Here is a 13,526-nt window from a genome sequence, read left to right as displayed (position 1 = left end):
TTTGAACAATCTTTAACTTTTAGAGTTTTCCAGTTTAAGTAATTTTGTTATGTGCTTTTGTATGCTTTTTATCTAATATTTATATTTTATTTTATTTCAGATTTATTTCAATCAGCAAAAATTATTTTTAATACCTTTAGTTTTAGTTACAACAATACTGTATGGTATAGGTTTCATGGTCTTAATGGTCCTTCCCATCTTGGCATTCACTTTTGCTGATGTTTAGTTAACAAGGACCAGAATACCGATAAAGCAATTACCTACTTTAGCTCGTCACGTAAATAGGATTAAATCATGATCACACTCAAAGGACTCCAATCTACAAAATGTATGCTAATGAAACATACATATTAATGTAGTTATTACACCTTATTACCTCATAATCACACTTATTAAGGGCCAGCATGATAAGTGCTGGATAACATGCCAACGGCAGTCTGAAAAACTGGTTTAATGCAGTGTGTGTGTGTGTGTGTGTGTGTGTGTGTGTGTGTGTGTGTGTGTGTGTGTGTGTGTGTGTGTGTGTGTGTGTGTGTGTGTGTGTGTGTGTGTGTGCGCGTGTGTGTGTGTATAATACTCACAATGTCCTAAGCTTGGGCATGTGGTTAAAACTGGCCACTGACAAACGAGAGATATTGTTGTTGTTCAGTGTGCTATGAAACAAAGAAAGAGAAAGATATGAGGAATAATGAGGAATATTTCACTGATGGAAAGCGAATTGTTACCACAGCTATATAAATATGATCAGTATAGAAAAGATCATCTTAGACATTCTGCTAAATAACTAAATAACTCTGTTCTGTATGACAAAATGCTTTGGTATAGTTTGAGAGTGAGGAAATGATAACAGAATTTTGGGTGAATTATCCTTTTAATGTTTTCCTATAACAACATTTCATACATAAATGTGTAGAACTGAACTTTTTTCAGTATATCAATATGCCTTCATGCATGTATGTGGTTATGTTCAGGGAATCACTTTATAGATGCACATCTGATATTTAATACAGCTCATAAATTATTTTCTGTCCATTCGTCACAAAGCATCAAAATAATCCTAGTAAAATTGATTCCATTCTCTCTAACAGGATCATTCCACTAATCCAACTTTTAAAAGCAGGTATGCATTTTATACAATCATTCAACACTCAGCAGGCATGATCTGACAGCCAAACACAGCATGTCACCTACAGACAAATACATACCAATTTAACATGAATATACGATATTCTAATATCAATTTCAATGTAAAAATCAAAACAGGAACAGACCCAAAACCTGTGTGGCCCACTTTTTACCCAAGTCTAATAACATTGTGATATCTAAAAAGATCTCTGCAGTGGCTTTAATTCAACAGAACACAATCACACAAGTTCACACACACATGTAATACACTTACAGTACTTCTAGGTCCCGCAGAGCTCTGAATGCTCCGTCTTCAATGCAGGAAATCTGATTATAGTCCAGCTGCCTGAGAGAAAAAACAGAGCGAAAATGTTTGAAGATGATGATGTCGGCTCTTCTGCTTGGTGTTCAGTGATTATGGTAATAGAGTAATACGCCTTCATAAACACTACTGATCCTTACTAAAACACACACACACACACACCCACACACACACACCCACACATCCTTCGTTCTCCTGTCATTCAATCTGTCTCTCTCTCTCTCTCTCTCTTATTTTCTCTTTCTCCCCTCATCACTATTGTTCAGTTTCCATTCTTTCTTCTCTGTCTGTCTGCTGTGCTCTCCTCCACTATTGTCTACCTGCACTGCCCACTCCTCCTATATGGGTTTGTGTGTGTGTGTGTCTGTATGAGAGAGAGAGAGATGGTCAGTTTGCCTGGGCATCTCATTAAAGCACACAATCATTAATTCAAAGCTCTCTCTCTCTCTATTTCACAAAAAAGATACAGAAGACTCACAGGTTTTTGATCTCAGTAGCTCCTCTGAATGCTTTTCTGGGAATCCCCTGGATTTGATTTTCACTCAGGTCACTGGTAAATAAAGAAAAAGAACATAAACATTCATAAGCAGTTATAAAGACAGATACTGACATGTAGATCTCTTTAAAGCAGAGTGTATCATTCTGTATGAATGTACAATAAAAGCAAAGGCAGACGGAGACTTTTAACTATACATTTTAGTTTACCCAAAAATAACAGAATAGGCAAAGACTGAGTATTTCACCATACGAGAAAATAAATGCTTTATGAATCCTAAAATTGGTCTCAAACCCCAAAAATCAACCCCCCTTGGAGTTTTAGATAAATGGTCAGTATAAGAAAAAATAAGACAGAGAAGACAGTGTTCTAGAGAAAAATAAAGGGATGATATAATTAATCACTTCACTACTGTGAGAAAGTTCAAATAAAACAAAACAGTAGTATTCACATACAGTAGTATTCAACATTCATACTACTGACACTATACATGTCCAGACACTGTCAGCGGGGATAAAATAAACAACAGAAGAAAAAGAAAGCAGGAAGAAAAACAAGAACAAAATGAGCACGCTTTATTACTATCAAATATTGATGTTTATTTACAAAAGCAACGTTTATCAGCTGAATATAACCCGATACTGTATATAACAGCTGAAAGAAGCGTTTCGCTTTATTTTGATGGTCCCTTTAACACATTCTGTTGACTGTAAGTAATATTTCTTTAGATATCTACTAACTCTCATTAAAGTGTTAGTAGAGTATTAGTAGACTGGTAGGGTTAGGGTTAGAATAAGTTGACATGTACCAGCAAAGTTATTTATAGTCAGTAGAATGTCTGTAATGAGATCATCACAATAAAGAGTTAGCAGATATTAAGCAGACTGTCTAATCTAATGAGAGTAAATTGACATGTAGGTGCAAAGTTACTTATTGTCAACAGAATGCTTAAAAGGAACCGTCAAAATAAAGTCTTACTGAAAGAAGAAACTTAACAAATATGCACACACCAAACTCTAATGCACCCAGTTATGATGAGACTAAACAAACATTTCTAACTGAAGTCCCAGGTTCTTTAGGCATCAGAGCAGATATTTAAACAGCCTGGGTAAGTCTTCAGCGCTCTTTAAAAATGTCATCTTGGCATGACTTGAGCGTGAACTGAATGGGAATCGTCTTTAATCAGGTTCATCTGTGCCTGTACAGGACACCGACACCAATCTGTGCGTGCATTTATGAGATCAAACGTACTTCTGGATTACAGCACAAACATTCCAGCTGTCATCCATATGACAGCAAGACGAATTCAGACACAGACAAACTATTTAAATAAAATCAAACAATTAAAAAAACCTGTTTCCAGTTCAGCAGGGTGACTAACATCGAATGAAGCACCACACACACACAAAGACATGGTGGGAGGTGAGCTAGACAACTAGGGAGGCTCACACACGCACACACACACACAAACACACACACACACATACACACACACATACAACTTCGGTGGCATCATAGTGTGGAACACCCAGGAGAGCATCAAGAGCAGAAAAAGAGTAAGAGAATTAAAGAGAGAAAAAGAGTGTTGAATGATGACCCCTGAGCACCTTCAGAGGAAGTGCTTCACTTGCTCTCTTTCTCTTTTCAATAAATGAACAAAAACGAACAGAAGTTTAATCCCTGCTTTCATCCCACTCTCTGTCCTTCACTTGCTGTCACTTTCACTCTTTCTTTTCTCCTGCTGTGGGAAAAAAAACTCATATCAAACCATAAAACACTGAGAGAAGTTCTAATCTAATCAATGTGTCTCTTTCTTTCTGTTACCAGTTACAGTGTGAATGTATATAATGACGAGCTATGAAGAGCCCACCTGTACTAATTAACATCAATTAACTTACTCCTTTCAATGATTAGCCACTAAAAAAATGCTAGATTTTATTTTTCAGGGCTCACATGATCAGATTTTAAGTCCCGGTCACGTGATCGAATCTCCATTCAGCAGTTCCCAAAGGTTGACCTTTGCACCCTTGGAGTGTGCATGTGTGCGGGTTCCTGTGTGTGCGTCTCCGCAGGGGGTGACTTTAATGAAGTGTCTTCCCTCACGCAAAGCAGACTCTCAAAGACAACCCTCTCATTTATAGACATACACCCGCACACACATACACACACAGCATGGGACCCTTACAGATCATGAATAGCCGGTTTAGCTAGCCAGATCTGTCAGTCAAATTCCTCAGCCGTCAATCATAATGAGAGACAGACACTTAGTCTCCCAAAACTAGACACTGACCGTAAGAGATCAGGTCTGTGTGTGTGTGTGTGTGTGTGTGTGCGGCAAGGTCAGGCCAGACAGAGATAGATTGTCTGTCTGTTGAGAGCTCTATTCATCGAGATGCCATTGTCATTTTCATGAGTGGCACATGACAGCACCAATCACAGAGCAGCAGGATTTAAATGAAAATGCCAGAGAGACAGACAGGTATTATAATATAAAAAAATATTCTCTCAAAAGCGCGCACACACACACACACACACACACACACACACACACACACACACACACACACACACACACACACACACACACTTGTCTGCATGTAACCGCAGTGATGGATTTAATCTTCATCCACTAGGGGGCAGTACAATCTTACCTGCATGGACAACCACGGACAGACGCCAACATTTTACACTAAACGTTTTTGTTTAGGTTTAATTATGTCTATTAACCTCCTAAAGGTTATACAGGCGGCAATGGCTCAGAATTATATTAATATTGAATAAAAATGTTAAATATTAATAAAAATATCATTAAATTATTAAAAATGACAATTAAATCCTGTCAGTGATTTACTATATATTTTGATTCAATATCAAAGCTGGTGGGGGAAACATAATGAAACATATTATATATTTGGCTGATGAATTTTAATAATGCAGTGTGACTTTTGCCCTGTATTCGTAACTGATTTGCTCCATTCACTAATAAGTTCCGTCCACTCCCGACCAGGGCCGTCGTCGGGGGAAGGGAAACCAAGAATGTTGTCCCGAGCCCTGTGACGAGGGGGCCCACTAAAGTGCACTATGCTATAGCCTTCTTATTGGAAAAGGGGGCCCACCGTTTAACATTTTGTCCTGGGCCTCGAGACTTTAAGTAACCAATTGGCAAAGCACTCTGCTTGGTCTTAAAGTTACTGTTTTAAATGGATGCTTGCCTTTTTTTCCATCGCACTGTGGTTTAGCAAAACAACACTTTTCTAAAACGAAATTTTGTTTTTACCCTAATAAATCTGTGGTGGAATAAACCTAGAAATTCTACAAAAATGAGACTATATTACCACATAGCGCTCAACAAAGATAAAGAGGAAAAGAAGGAAGGAAAGAGAGGGAAAACTGATAGGTTGGAATGAGTGGAAAGTGAGAGAGAGAACAGACAGACGGAGATGCTATCACATCCTTGAGCCTTTGATAGCAAACGTTACATTACCACCAGTATGACGAACCAGAAACACTATCTCACCAAATGATACGATAAGAACACAAACATCAGAGCTGGAAGTGTTTGGATTTGCTTGGACAGCATCGGAAACGGTTATTTCACTCAGACGGCGTGTGTAAAGATTTTAAATTTGAGCCAGGGTAAAATAGACTCTCACTGCCAATGCGTGTCTGCTCGGTATGACTGCAAGTTGATTCATTCTGCATTTGTACACCATTTTTCAAGTCTTGTACTTTTCTTTCTTCACATTCTGGTTGTTTCTTTATTCCTTATCAGGTTAACTTTAGTTATATACACATATTTAAACAGCATCGATTAATCACCAGATTTTTGGCGATTTTGATTTATTTAAATTGGCTGATACTCCTTCTCTTTTTGCAGTTTTCTTGTACCAGTTCCCGTTCATAAATATTATGTAAAATTTAAAGTTGGAACGAAAATGCACTCTATCTATTTTGCAATTGTACAATGTAGATCTTATTTTGAACATGCATGTTTCACTGTTTTTTTGTCTTTTTTTTTTTTTTGACATAATCTTTCATGCAAATGTCATAATGGATCTGCTGCTGAAAATGACATTCCTCTCAGACTTCTCCAGACTCCAGACTTAGTCCACCTAAACGTTGTCCCTCTAAAAAGGGGCTGCATTCATTTTGGAGTGCAACATCCTATACTCATATTCTTTTCAACAACTGATGAGGTTTGCAATAATCTGTAACACTTGGAGGTATGTCACAGTATGGACTAAAAAATTTGTTTCATTCTGTTTTATTGTGACTTTAATATAATTTGTCATTTGTGATTTTGTTTCCCATTATATATGGTAGACTGGCTCCACTGACAGCTGAGACACACTGATAAAAACACTGGAAATGGATTAGTTCTCTCTGAGCGTGAATGTGTGGTTCACACTTTCCCTCTCTTTAACATCCAGTGGTGTTGGGGAGACCACCTGTCATCCATGAAAATGTCATGCGCACACACACACACACACACACACACACACACATTAGCAGATGTTAGAGGGATCTGTGAAGAAATGAGTGCTGATCATTTGCTTTCCCCTGAGAGGCTCATTAGTGAGGTGTTTATGAACTGGAGGCATTCAGCACTCGTCTTGTAAGCCTGGCTCTTAGGCCACAGACTGCCCTCCTTCTCACACACACAGACACACACAAATGCAGACAGAAATATTGGTGAGTTTGGAATTAACCAGTCATATAAAATCTTTAAGTTTTAGTCAAAAAAATAAAGACTGCACTAAAAGTTTGAAATGCAAACCCAGGTTATATAATGAATTTGATGGTAAAACAACAATGGACACATGGAATCAGTGATTGTAGCTATAGATTCACTGTTTAGTGGGATATCAATCAGATACCCTTAAAAATGTAAACAAAGAACACAATATTCTAGAATATATATATTGTTTTAATTCTGTATGAACACTACATTTATTACAAGGAAAAAAACTAGAGGAGCCTCAACAATGTCACTTTTGAAGTCCCTTTACTTAAGCATAATTCCCTCGCAGAAGAAAACATGTTGCTCTGGTATTTCTGAAATGCCAAAGGGATCATCAAAATGAATGGCTAGTATTACTGCAGAACTTTATCTTGCACACTTTTGTTCCCTCTGCCGCTGACCACGAATGTGAAGTTTGTTGCAGTGTTTTGTCTTTACAATCTAATCACAATCTAACTTATTAAGTTTATTTTATTTTAGTAGTACTGTATATTAATTTATTAATATTATATAAATTAAATTATTAAAATTTATATCTAGCAATGTAATCATATAATAAAAAACATTATTATTTTATTTTTTTATTTGCAAGTCATTGAGAAGAAACTAAAGAGAAACATGCCAAATAATTATGAAAAGAATGCCTTACACTGAGTTCAGGGTCAAAAAGTCAGAGAGACTTCAGTGTGTGTGTTTATGTGAGAGAGCAGATTTAATTGTGCCAGTGTGGGTGCACACAGACAACCACCAACTTTCCCACAACCGCTTGTTTTCTCTCTGTCTGTGTCTCCCTGTGTGCCATTCTCTCTGACTCGTTCTCTTTCTGTCTCTGTCGGTCTATCTGTTGCTCTTTCTCTCTTAAAGACACACAGATCGAAACAATTGAGACAAAGAAACACTCGAAGATGAAAGACAGGAGATAGTAACTCTATTTCCCCTCTCTCCCTAAATCTTTTCAAGATGTTTTGAGTCTCATAGCCATTTGCCATAGATTCCAGCAGACAGTATACGTGTGTGTGTGTGTGTGTGTGTGTGTGGGTGAGTCAAACTGAAATATTCCTGTTCAAATACAGACGAGGCCTCAATGTTGTCTTTCACACACCCGCAAACTTTAGTCATAACCAATGGCTACACACACAGCTGCTTGAGTCCATCTGTCCTTTCCACACTCACTCACTCACTCAAACACACACACACACACACACACACACACACACACACACACACACACACACACACACACACACACACACATACACACACACACACATACACACAGAGTTAAGCCCACATTTCTTCAGTGGGTCACTTTAAGGATGTGTCTGTCAGAGCTGTTGATTTTGGAGCTTTAAGCGTCAGATTCTCAAACACACGGCGAGTTAGTAGATGAGTCCAAATTCAGCTTCTCTGTAATCTACAATTACAAAATATAGATTGAAAATCTCATAGAGAACAGAAAGAGAGTAAGAGGGAGATGGTGTGGTTTTCCAGTCACACTCAATCTGCCAGTGGGAATTACATACAGCCGTCGAGGATTTCCTTCTGTAATTTACTGCTTAACGATCACCGCAGTTTGTGTGTGTGTTTGCACGAGTACGTGTGCGCCTCACATTTGTAATAGCAGGTTGCGAGTCAGACTTACTAGAAGTTTCCCTCGGCTTAACCACCATGAACCAATCAATAAAACTCGGACCAGAGCAGCTGTTAAGATGTCAGCTTTACATATCTGATTACATTACATATGAAACACAGTCAACATTATCATCTCCCTCTCTCCGTGTGACCTTTCCCATAGTTCCACTCTCATACGAATTCATCAGGAACAAATAATCATGGTTGAAGGGAGATTTTGTTTGAAAGCTAATGGAAGGTTCTGTTAACGCTTGACCAAGCCATAAAGCATAGCAGAAGAGTCCTGTTGTCCCGCGCAGTATTCCTTATGGCTAAACCGCATATACACACTTCGGGGGACCATAAAGACACTGATTTACTGCCTCATTTGAATGTATTCAGTGACTTTAGTACACTTTGCAGCATTTTATTTTTTTTAAATACGCTTTCTCTCAGTGATGCTCATTTTTCCTGCCTACTTGTGGCTGGAATTTTTGTCATGGGATTTTCTTACTGCAATTTCAGATGCTCGCACACACATGCAGGAGGTTACGTATGTCTGTATCAAGGCTAAGACAAACATACATTAAAATGTTAATTAAAAGTAATATGCTAATTTGCTATATACCATTGTACTGATTGATTATCATGTTTATATAGCATGATGTTTATGCCAAAGAATACCATACTTAATGTAATACCTTGATACTTAGAAAAAATAAAAACATGGTATTTCAATGGAACATTTACCAAACAAGCATGGTAAATGCTGACACTGTTATGTTAAAACATATTTGAACATGTACAGATGCACACTAAAGATGCAGGTCAGACATTTTAAATGATATTATTACACGGCTCTGTGGAATACTAGATTCTGATAGGTCAGTCGCGACATTCCGAGGTATGTTATCCCTCGATAACAACCGGTAAAAGCTAATAACACAGGCTCATCCAGGTAACTGAAGTTGGCACTGTACTCTTGCTAGGAACAGTTGCTAGGAAGCTTTGCATTTGTTTAGCTAATAAAATATTAAATCTCGATTCAAAATTGTGTACAATTGTCATCCAGGTATTGCGGACTCACTCTCATTTCATACAAATGCAGCTGCTGCCATTTTGCTACGATTGTTTTGTACACTGTAATGAATTATAAGATAACTAACAAATGGGTAAGATTTGAATACATTTTCGTCTTAAATCTTTTATTGCCAAAATTACTTATGTAGTGAAATGTTGTGTAGTAAGTGGTGACTGCACCGTATCCCTTAATTGTCCATATAGTTTGAAATTGCTGCTTGCTCACAACTCCTGTGTTCACAGAAGCTTTGCGTTTAAATATTTCAACTCAAATCAGTATTTTGTGTCTAATTATTTAATTATGTGGCAAGTAGCCATGTAATAAGCGGGATAATGTACATCCAGCCAGTTGTTATCGCAAAATAACCCCTGACAGGGTGATCAGGACCCCCACTTGAAGTGGATGTACATTATCCCTTACATAACAAACTCCAACAGAGAAACCTGTAGACTGTGGGATTAAATTAACATAAACAATGCAAGTGTAACTTTAAATGTCTTTGAATGATAATGTTCCACTCCATAATTCATACAGTTTCAAAAGAGGAATGTAAATGTGCCAGTGCAAACACATATGCATAAATACACATTCACATAAACACACACTAACTCGCTTCCATGGAAAATCCCCTGAATTCACAACATTTAAATTTAAAACCAAGAAAACTGAAAGTGTGTTTGCTTTAATCAGTGCCACATGGAGGAACACACACACACACACACACACACACACACAAACACACTTCAGTCATGGCAGGAGGTTTATTAGAGTCAATGCTATTGATGTGAATGAAGTCATTAAGAGATAAATTATTCACGCCTCATTTGATTCCTATGGACCACCGTACTCCCCGAAAACATGTTTCCATGACAGCAAGAATGCACAAAGACAGGAATTCAATATATGCTCCAACCAAAACACACAAACATTCACACATAGTTGCATATATCCAATAACGCATCCATATAAGCTAACACACACATAGACACAATGTTTTACAATGAAGTGTGTACTAATGTATGTGTGTGTGTGTGTGTGTGTGTGTGTGTGTATATATGTGTGTGTGTGTGTGTGTGTGTGTGTGTTTGGAGAGCAATTTGATGTCATTATTCACCCATGTGATAACCCTCTTGCACACACACACACACACGCACACACACACATTTTGAATGCAATAAAATCTCACTAGATGTCTCAATGTATCAATGTCATACTGGCATAATCTGCCCACTCTGAGTAATTCATCATAGAGCAGTGTGTAAGTCCCATGATCACAAACACACACACACACACACACATAGACAAACACAGTCCACCCGCAGGCCATACACAATGATCGTACTGTATGGTGAGGCTGCCACCACAATAGAACTGCAGAAGCCTTTGTGTATCTGTCAACCCTTGTCTGACTATCTTAATAGATCACACACTCAGAGAGAGAGAGAGAGAGAGAGAGAGAGAGAGAGAGAGAGAGAGAGAGAGAGAGAGAGAATGTAGTGATATTTGTCCATCTGTCCATAGTTAAAATTTTGCATTCGAGAAAAGAGGAAAGATTTTACTTTATTTTGCAATATATATATATATATTATATATACTTTATACCACACTCACTCTCTTTTTGAAATACATATGCTCAAATGCCTTTTAAATGCATCATCATGGGGTAGAAGATATTTCTACAACATGTGAGCTATAACATTCTCACATGTACTGAGCAAAGCTGAAAAACAAAACAATGAGGTAATGTTGGTTCCTGCAGACAAATATATATATATATATGGCAGGAGATTGAGGCACAGATTAAGGTGGTTAAATGAGAATAAAGAAAAAATTAAAGTACAAATTACTTTCAGCTGAGACTAACTTTTCTGTAATTAATTGTTAGCTGTGTAGGTCTTTTCACTGAAAAGTGTGGTTATTAAAGTAGTTTTAGAAGTTTTGAATGTAATTTGCATACCTATTTTTTTTTTTTTTTTTTAAACTCATAAAAGTTTTTAGTAAAGTTTTATTTTTAATTTGTTTATATGTCTTCTATTTTGCTGTAGTAGTGGCAATGGAATTTGAAGATTTAACATTAAACATATAATGAAAATTAGATTAGAATAGATTCAACTTTATTGTCACTGCACATGTAAGGTAGAAGGCAACAAAACGCAGTAAGCATCTAACCAAAAGTTTTTTATTTATTTACATTTATCTATACGTGTGTGTTATAGCTCTTACCATAAATGAGTTATCCACATATTTTTAATTTTTTTTAAATATTTCTGGCCTTTCAATTTTTAACAAAATATCACAACGCGAATGTGTGTGTTGTATATGACTTCTCAAATCACGTGATCTGCTTAAAATTCATTCCTAAAATTGAATACAGTTTTATTGGATATAGATTTTCCCTAAAATGGCCTGTCTGCTTCATTCATCCAAATGCTCACCTCCGGATGGTATTCTAGTAATGCCACCAGGGATGAGTAGACATTTAAAGTTTTTGTGTGTGTTAGTGGTTTAAGAGGTCATTCCTCTATGTCTTATATGGACTGAAAGCTGAGCATCTTAAAAACCCCTCAAAAGCTGGAAGGCAAATTGGCGCTCACTTCAGCTGCTCTTTTACTTTTCTCTTCTCCGCTCTCTCCATCTTCCTCTTAAAACATGGCCCTCAGTCATGCTTTTCTAGAGCGAGAGTGAAAGACCTAGTGTAAGTGTGTGCGTTTGTGTCCTCGGGTCACACTGATAAAGGCTGTGTCTGTGAAAGCGTGCTAGCTTTAGTGTGTATAAAAACATATTGACCGGTTAAGGATACCATCCACAATCACAGAAAGCCAATAATGCACACAAGTCAAACACATACCACTGCAGTCTGTACACTTGCTCCAAAAGATTATTCATAGTTGGCGTGTTGCTCTTTTTCCAGTTCTGTCCATCAGACATAAACTTCAATAAACAGTCAGCCACCGCTGTCTGTCAAACACAAATATTTGTCTAACCACACCCACATCTCCAGAGCAGTCAGACACCATGGTGGAGAGTTTTATTACACCAAATCAAAGAAAGATCAGATTTATTTGTGCTTTTAGACACAACTTTCAGTAAAATACAAATGACTCATCAATAACCTCCCCCTACACGTCTGCCAACAGACAGTTGTTTACTTAGCTATTTAAATGGGGACATTCCACAGCTAGTTATAAATACAATAACCACATCCTAACCCTAACAGAAAACTTTCTGCAGTTTTACGATATAAAATTACTTTATTTTGTTCTGTCAGATTTAGCTTACTTTTAGGTACATATTGTCCTCAAAATTTGGTTAAGCAGTCACACACATACTGTACCCACACACAAAAACACATCAAATGGTCCTTTATGACAGCAGTTCTCAACTGTCTTGTCTGTTTTTGTTCTGATAGCTTCACAATTCCAGTGCTACAAATCACATGAGACTTAATAGAAGCATCAAAATTAGGCAGATTCCAACAAGGAAAGGTTGTGTGACATGCCCTCATTCTCGAAAACGATCAACAAATACTACACAGACTCAGACTCAATGCATGTCGAGCCAATTGAAAATCAATAAAAATATCTGACGATTCAAATCGGTTGAGATGTTAAAGGAACTGTGAGGGTGTTTTCTTCTCATCTTTCCATAAGTGCCACCTGCTGTCAGAGAGTGAATTTGCATTATCATGCAGCTCATGTGCTGTTTTTGTTTTGTGCAGATGTTTTATGTAGTAAAATTTCACAAAACTAAAGTCAGACCATTCTGTTTTTGCTTTGAAGTTTTTAATTATACAATTTAATTTAAATCATAAACTGATCATGAAGCATGTAAGCAGCATCTTTGTTTGCATTGTGATTAAAGTGCATTGGTTACCTCTAATTTTAAATGGTAAGAGCACAAGCAAAACCTTAGCTTGTTTATATGAAGAGATTAATTTTCTTTGTTTTATTTTTGCTGTATTATTACTGTGTGATTGGTCAAAATGAAATGTGCAGCATTTTGTCTGAAAAATAATAAAAGACAGCTTTTCTTTTATAATTTGTATAATTTGTTAGAATTTATAACTCATCCATTTAAATGATGAGTTAAAATTGATAAGATGATAAGCCTTAAAATTCTGCAAAATTAAGGTAGTGGCCACTTGAGTGAC

At 37.0% G+C, this 13,526-nt stretch overlaps 1 protein-coding gene across 10 annotated transcripts in view; it reads right to left on the bottom strand.

The window, feature by feature from the left end:
• The window catches only part of slit2 (slit homolog 2 (Drosophila)), a 78,469-nt gene that overhangs the window by 33,578 nt on the left and 31,365 nt on the right, over positions 1–13,526 (bottom strand). For all 10 annotated transcript variants that reach the window (XM_059554008.1, XM_059553998.1, XM_059554002.1 and 7 more), the window contains exons 5-7: positions 1,926–1,997; positions 1,400–1,471; positions 582–653 (exon numbers count right to left, since the gene is read on the bottom strand). In XM_059554008.1, coding sequence (XP_059409991.1) covers positions 582–653; positions 1,400–1,471; positions 1,926–1,997 — 216 coding nt within the window. The remainder of the gene's footprint in view (positions 1–581; positions 654–1,399; positions 1,472–1,925; positions 1,998–13,526) is intronic.

This window comes from Carassius carassius, chromosome 7 (genome assembly GCF_963082965.1).
Source record: "Carassius carassius chromosome 7, fCarCar2.1, whole genome shotgun sequence".
Taxonomy (NCBI): domain Eukaryota; kingdom Metazoa; phylum Chordata; class Actinopteri; order Cypriniformes; family Cyprinidae; genus Carassius; species Carassius carassius.
The sequence above is the reverse complement of the archived record's forward strand: the minus strand, read 5'-3'. Positions and strand labels throughout refer to the sequence as shown.